Source organism: Heterodontus francisci, chromosome 20 (genome assembly GCF_036365525.1).
Source record: "Heterodontus francisci isolate sHetFra1 chromosome 20, sHetFra1.hap1, whole genome shotgun sequence".
NCBI lineage: Eukaryota > Metazoa > Chordata > Chondrichthyes > Heterodontiformes > Heterodontidae > Heterodontus > Heterodontus francisci.
Window position 1 is genome coordinate 34,705,726 of NC_090390.1, and position 8,048 is coordinate 34,713,773.

At 38.5% G+C, this 8,048-nt stretch overlaps 1 protein-coding gene across 2 annotated transcripts in view; it reads left to right on the plus strand.

Annotated features, from left to right (window-relative positions):
• Positions 1 to 3,396, plus strand: part of pcgf5b (polycomb group ring finger 5b) — a 232,994-nt gene extending 229,598 nt beyond the window's left edge. For both annotated transcript variants that reach the window (XM_068052584.1, XM_068052583.1), the window contains exon 9: positions 3,267 to 3,396. In XM_068052584.1, the coding sequence (XP_067908685.1) occupies positions 3,267 to 3,304 (38 nt within the window). In that variant the 3' untranslated portion in view covers positions 3,305 to 3,396. The remainder of the gene's footprint in view (positions 1 to 3,266) is intronic.
• Positions 3,397 to 8,048: the final 4,652 nt, after the last annotated feature.

Consider the following 8,048-nt stretch of genomic DNA (forward strand, 5'->3'; position numbering starts at 1 on the left):
AATGGAAAATATTTGTTTTGAAGATGAATGGGTTACATATTACTGACTTTTTAACTATCTGCAATTAACTGGACAAACTACTGCTATTTTTCAGAGAAAATCTGATAGGCTGGTGAAAATAATAATAGTTGTATTAATTTTCTGAAGTAAAACATTTTTAGAAAAGTTAATTTCTATTATCAGATTGCTCCCCAGTTTTATATATCTGGGCTCCACTTCCTTTATCCCACCATCCACCTGCCTGCCACACTTCCCACCTGGGTGCTGGACAATGCAGCACACTCTGTAGTGGGCTGCATTCGTCCCCACCTAGCCAAACCTGAATTTGGTGGGTTAGGTTATTTGAACAGTCCAGAGGTACCTCCGAAAAGTATCTATTTCTTTCAGCTTCCATATTCAAATAGGAGCTGGTGTCATGCCTAAAGTGGAAACTCCCAGTGATAGTCCTGTCAAGGCTTTACATATATACAGCTGTTTTGGTCATATGACCATCTTCGAGGATACTGCGTAGAAGACTTTGATCGCTGTTACCTCTACAACAACATTCTCTCATCGGCATTGGAGAAGTTCATTTTGTGGAAATTAGTGATTGGTTCTACTAATTCAGAATGGTATCTTGGGAAGAATCTTCTAATGGAAAATGTAAAATTTAACAATTTACAAAGTTTTGTTATTGCACAGCTATAAATGCCATTGTGACCTGGCGAATGCTTGCTGCACCTCATTATTGACACAACAAGTCCCACTTCAGTCAGTTTGATCTTTGCTGACTCTTCTTTGGTCTCTGAATACTACCAACTCCTGGTTATAAAATATACATATAGATACACATGGCAACGTTTTTTACTGTCTTCCAATGCGTGTCTACCTTTTCAAAGTGTGAGGCCTGCTGTTAACTCAGCATAAGGCTGGAAGAACCAACATTTCTTGCTGGATCTTGGCTCCATGAATGTTCAAGCTTGATTCCTCCAGATGTTGATTCTTAGTTTTTCAGTGCATAAACCAGTATTGGGTGAACATGCTCCCCTGATCTTTTTTTACCTGTCATTCATGCTTATCTGCTCAATATCTTGTAGGATGCAGAACATTGGCTATAGGGAGAGAGGGAAGCCTTAATTCATAAGTGACCTATGCTATTTTCATGTGGATGTATTTTTTGTATGGCCTGCCCCCTCACGTTTCGCACTTTCTCCCTTGAAGGTGTTGACTCCGGCAGTATTATTGTTGTACAGGAACCCGACCCACTCCATTACCTCCCCCAAGTGCCATTCTTTTTGTGCAATCCTGGGCAGTGTGTGGCCAGAAATTGCCCATTGTAATATTTGCAGAAGAGCACTTAGCATAAGTAACTTGAGATTCCTCTGAATGCTATTTTAATGGAGTTGTTAACTTGTTTATTTTAAATAGTTAATGCCTCTTTACAAATAAGAAAGAGAAATAACTAATGTGATAAATGTTCATACACTAATATCATCCACAGTCATTTTAGTCTTTTGTTCTCTAGCCTCAGTATTAACTTAAACCCTCAAGAAGGCCTCCTTCCCATAGTATAAAGTGGGCATATTTCTATGCTGGTGTTATAATAAGTTATATGCTCGGACCTTGAATTACATCTGGATGGCAGAATCCTTAGATCTCATGTCTATTTTAGTCAAACGCCTATCTTTTTGTTTATCGCAGGCAATCATGGTGATGTATTTCTAATCTGCAGCATTTTGCCATTTCCGCTGAAGGCAATTACTTGGTTGATGAGCAGTGACAATTCCCTCTACAAAATAGTATGAAAAAGTTTTGGCAATCAGACATTTGCTATTTTTTTGGGAACAGAATAATTTGTAATGCACTTTTTAAATAATGCTTAATAAATTTGCTAATTGAGTTAATCTCCTTATGCTGCTCCTAGGCAGGACAGCACTATCATGGAAAGTTAGAGCTCATGGGCTAGATTTTATCTTAGGCGGATGGCAATTCGCCACCGACCAATCAGCGGGTCGGCAGCTCTTAGTCCCAGCAGCACCATTGGGAGCGGTAGCCAGTGCTGGGACTGCAGCCCAGCCAATGCCATGGAGCCAGGAGACAAGGTAAGTTGGGCTTACCTCACCAGGGGGATCGGTCCTTTCCTGGTGAGGCTGGAGTGGTCGTTTGGGGGGAGGGGGTGGCTTGGGAGGCGGGGGCAGCCCTCAATCGGGCACCCTGTGCCCGACTGCCATGCCTCCCCCCGGGGCACGGAAAGGCCGGCAGCTGTCACAGGGCGGCCTTTCACGTCCCCAGCACGCCCGCTTGCCAGGGGTAAAATACCTGTGGAGGCAGGCGAGGGCCCTTAAGTGGCCGTTAAGTGGCCACTTAAGGGCCTTGATTGGCCTCGGGCGGATGGGCCGTTTCCCCCACCCCGCGCCCGACCGCCGTAAAGTTGGCGGGAGCGGGGCGGGTAGGCCTCCTGGAGCCGCCCGCTCAATTTTATGCCGCCTCCAAGCCACCATCCGACCCACTGAGGCGATGTAAAATTATGCCCCGTGTGTCTTGTGCAGTGATTAGTTCACGGACCAACATGCCTTTTAAGGCAATAAAATAAAAGCAAAATACTGCAGATGCTGGAAATCTGAGATAAAAACAAAAATTGCTGGAAATACTCAGCAGGTCTTTTAAGGCTATCTTTAAGGCAGCAAAGACCAAGCAGTTTTATTGATCTGAGAGGTCTGGATAATAAGCATTGTCACGACAATGGTGAAAGCTATCTGAAGACACGAAAAACAAAATCCCCATCTCAGTTTCTCTCCTGTTTAGCTCACTCCTATATTTATGTGGAGGTCAAACAAATAAAGAAGAATGTTATGTTGTTACCTATTATAGTTAAGGTCTACCTCATTCTTTGACTGAAGTTAAACCTTCACAAAGCATCACACCTAGCCTCCTTTACTCTTTCTGCCCTGACACTGCTTAGGGTTTTTGTTTTGTTTCATGATTCTCACTACATTTTGAATAAATCAGTGCTGCCATTTTTAGTCCAAAACAGTAAGAATGTGATGCAGAATGGGGCTTTTATATTTCACAGAGTAGGGAGGATCACCTGATTATGATAGCTGCACTTGATGCAAAGGGTTCCTAGGCTTTTTTTTGCCACACTAGGAATGATTAAAAATATCCTATTGCATTATGGAAATTTAACTTAAAAACAATAAGGAATTCCATTACCTCCAGTAGGTAATGTAATGTTATTTGGTATTACAGCATTAATCACTTACAACTTCTTTCTTGTCTCTTTCCAGTCTTATCCAATGGTACTACAGTATCGGCCAAGGATTGACTTTGGTTAGACCAGAGCAGCTGTTATCCACTATGGTGGATACTGCACTAAAGTTTACCCATCGACAGTTTGCACAATGAATGGATATATTGGACAATGGACAGAATCAGATTTTTCAGAACAGAAACAAAATTTGTATCTATCTACCATTTTTCAGATGCATTTATTTTTCCCAAGAACAAGCCCAATGCTATTCTGCTACTGGAGCCATGAAATGTGTGTGTAGATCAATGTGATATTTGTGTTGAATATTGCAAATATTCGCCCACTATATCCTGTGTGTTGAGAGTCAGTGTTCACTGCCCATATGTCTATAAGCCTACGTCCTGAAGTTATACATATGCTTGTGCTAATGCTAAATCACATAGCAAAATGGCAAAACTTGTTCTACGTCCTTGAATAAATTTATGTTCCGGCTAACACATGCATTGACTTTCTTTGTTTATGGTAAGTTAATTGACGCTAAAGACTACAGTTTGAAGCTATCAATTGTTTTTGTTACATACCACTCACTGATGTAATCATAAATAAGGAGAGGCATTTCTTGGGGGGAGGTAAATCTTTTCAAAATTGTCCCTTGCTGTAAACATTGATGACCCTTTTTTCTAGCAGTTCTTAAACTAGTAAACTGTTTTATAAATATAGAGAAGAGTAGCCTGAAGTAAAAAAAAAATAAAGCCAGCAAAAAATGATCTGTAAATGTCACACAAAGGGACAGGCAGTAAGGACAACTTATCAAAAGATGGTTCATTCCCAATATGGAGCTACATTAAAGCATGATTCTTTCAAGCAAATTAGCCCACTAAAAATAATTAGGCCTCAAGATCAAGGTCTACATTTTACAAAAATGTGCACCAGTTAAGATTGGGGCAAAGTCTGAATTTGGTTCCTTAACAAGTCAAATTTCAAAATGACCTCTACCTAGAGATAATTTAGTTGAATCTGTGTGTGACGTCTATTCCTTTTACCATCACCACAAGCCCCCCCACCCCACTCCCCATCTAAAAATGAAAGGCTCAGTGGTGAATCTTGGAAACACTGGGACATTCTGTTGTTAGTCAAAAATACTACATCAAATTAGTTACTGAACTCGAGCTTTGATTAGACAATGAAAGGTTGCTTGAACCATTCCTCCTCCTTCATTGTTGCTAAACTAAAATAAAATCAACATTGATGAATACAGCATTTTTAAAAAATAGATTATCTTACCCTGCACTCTTCACCTCCTTGACAATCAAATGTAATATTTACCTTGGAATATATGATTAAACAACATTAAACAATAATTTGCATTATTATTAAGTAATTCATGCCCAGCATTGGTTTCGGGAACCTTAGTACATTTTAGGTGTGAGCTCTGTGGGTTAAGCTTCACTGCCTGAATGTGAATTGAATGTCAGTGATGCAACCTATGAAAATGTACATTTATATTGCTAAACTAATAATAAAATAGTGATTTTTGTAGTCAGCCTTCTAAGCTAGTGGGACCTGTAACACTGGTGATTTACCTCCCAGACACTCCTAAAAAAAAAAGTAGCTACTGATTATCATTCTTGCTTCAGTCAGAGTATATAGGTTGAGTTGTCTGATAGTTAGGGCAGAATCTGCATGACTTTGTTTGTGTTCAGCCTTTGGAGTCTATTGTTTACACCAGTGCATGTTTTTATTTATTGTTAGAATTGTATGCTCCATTGGACAGTACAAAACTTCCGAAAACCTACTATGGCATTTTATTATTGATCGTAATGGTGAAGACACTGAAAATTATCTGGGTTTTTTGGCTATTAATTTCTGATGTTCAATTAAAAAGAGGATTTAGTTGACTTAGAAATCTAAAAACTACCGTTGACCAAGGTGGTGGATAAACACCAACACATTAATATGGCATTCTTTTAACTGCTAGTTTAATAGTTAACCGATTTGAAGTAAGTGGAATAATGCCTGTGTAAAAATAACTGATAAGTAATGTCATATAACTGTGTTCAGCATTCACCTACTTTCAGCAACAGTAACTTGTTGACTAAAATCCTTTTTTAGTGATCTATGATTAAAAGGACCATACAAGCATTTATCAGCCATGTACTGTAGTCAACATGGCATCTATCCATTGTGTTAACATGTTACATTAGTTTTTGAATGCTTTGAACAGTGTTAATTTCTAAGGGTTTGTAACCTATTAAAAACACTGTAGTATCATCAAACCAGTGCAGTTAATTGTCTTTTTAATAGTGTTACAATCTTTTTATGCCCCTTAAAATAAAGTTTCATGATCTTTCCAAATATTTTTGCAATGCACTCTAAAATATTACACTGAAAAACTCCATTTAAAAAGAACTTTGTTGTGATTGTAAAATGAGACCAAGAATCGTTTAATTTTAAATGAATAATTAACTTGAAGGCCATTACAAATGACTAAATCCTGCTATTAAAATGTAAATATTTTTGTAAACAATACCAATTGTAAATGTTTGCAATACTGATGTTAATAGTATTTTATGTTTTGCAAAAAACTGTTTAGAGAAGCAGTTCTATTTTTTAATATGTATTTGCTGCAGACATGCATTCCTCTTTAACCATGTTTGGGTTTTAGTGAATGTTCTGTACATTTGCAATCACACTGGGATGAGAAATGAATACTGTGTCTGAAAATTGTATCAATTGAAGCACAATTCACCCACTGTCTTGTAGTGATCTGCTAATTTAAGGAAGCAATAAAATGTACTAGTTATGAAAATGCTGTTGTAAAGGCTTAAGCCAGAGTCCTGTCAGTGAACTATGTGGATCTGGACTCACTTATTGTCCATCATCATTAAATCAATGAGTAAAAAATTGAAGTTTTTTTTAACATTTTTACTGTGCACTTTTGAGCATTTGACTGCAAAACACGTTATCCTGATTTTTATGAGGTCATTAATGAGGCCACCTTTTGGAATATTAAAAACAATTTTGCACAACCTACTTCAAGATGATAATGGTATGTGGCCGAGAGCTCAGAGGATGATACAAAAACTTGGGACGATGAGTTAGGAGGAAAGGCACAAAGATGAACTTTGTTTTCTATGGATTAAAAAAAGAAACCTATGATATAGGTTTTTAAATTGCTGAGCAGTATTGCCAATGTACCTTTATTATTTAGCATAATTCTTTTCCAGATAGGTTCATTTTTATAGATGTAAATAATAAACCTTTGTTACTTCCTTTGCTTCATCGTTTTCTGGTCTTCCTTAGTCTAGCAACTGCAAGCAACTAGGCAGGTGACCTGCTCCCAGGCCTCTGAATATGCCTTCTTTCTGTAAGGAAGTACTTAGCTTTTGCTTGCCTTAGTAACTGTGCATAATGATACAATGATTATTTAACAGCAGAAACAAAACCACTTTTTTTCCCAGTCACTGAAAAATATAGTCGCATTTCATATTGAAACTTTCTTATTTATTCTCCTCCCTTTTCTACGCCTCATGATTATTAACATGAGTTAACTCAAAATACAGAATTTAGTACATGCACCACCTTCCTGCTGACAGTTACATTTTCACTGGATACACCTAAGTGATTTGCAGTTATATCTAACGGATCTGCCTATTCATTTAATTTAATATTCCTTTCATTCGTTTAGCGGTCCATCAGCTATTGAAACATCTTTGTAAAAGGGGAGAGACATCTTTCTGAAGTCACCTGTTGCATTCCTTCCCACAGTGGAGTGACTGCACTTATAAAGCTGGCCTTCCATTCCACTGTCTTCCGTATACTTCATCTCATCCAAAATTCTGCTGCCCATATGGATTATTTATTTATTTATTGATACAGCACTCAAACAGGCCCTTTGGCCCACCGAGTCTGTGCTGACCATCAACCACCCATTTATACTAATCCTACACTAATCCCATATTCCTACCACATCCCCACCTTCCCTATATTCCCCTACCACCTACCTATACTAGGGGCAATTTATAATGGCCAATTTACCTATCAACCTGCAAGTCTGTGGCTGTGGGAGGAAACCGGAGCACCCGGCGAAAACCCATATGCTATTCTAAAAAGTCCTGTTTACCCATCACCTTTATGCTCACTGACTTACATTGGCCCACAAAGCCTCAAATTTAAAATTCCCATCTTCATGTTTAAATCCCTTTGTAGCTTTATCCCACCTTATCTCTATAATCTTTTCCAGCCCGACCAACTCTGCGTTCCTTTGACTCCAGCCACTTCCTTCGCCATGTTATTGGCAGTCGTACCGTCAGCCATCTAGACCCTACACTTGGGAAGTCCTTTGGTAAACCTCTTTACCTTTCCAATTTCATCTACTCCTTTCAGACTTTACTTAAAACCCACCTTTTTGACCAAGCTTTTAGTTAGTTCCCCCCCACCCTCCACTTAATATCTCCTGCTTTGGCTTGGCATCCATTTTTATCTCAACACACTTCTGTGAAGCACCTTGGGATATTTTCTGATAAATATTTTATTTAAATGCAAGTTGTTATTGTTGCTGTTATTTTATGGATAAATAGTAATCGTCAAAGTGGGTACACTTACCTTGATACTTCTGGTGCCATTGGATTTCTTCTGTATTTGTGTATTTGAACTGTGAAATAAAAGGGTGACCTTCTGCTCCAAAGAAGACCACCCTCCTTAAATGTACCTCATGCAGCAGGCCCTCCAATACTTCCACTGAAAAACAGGGAGTCTTCTACACAGCCCTCATTAAAAAAACTTTAAAATGAAGAATATCTTCACTTTGTTAAGCAAA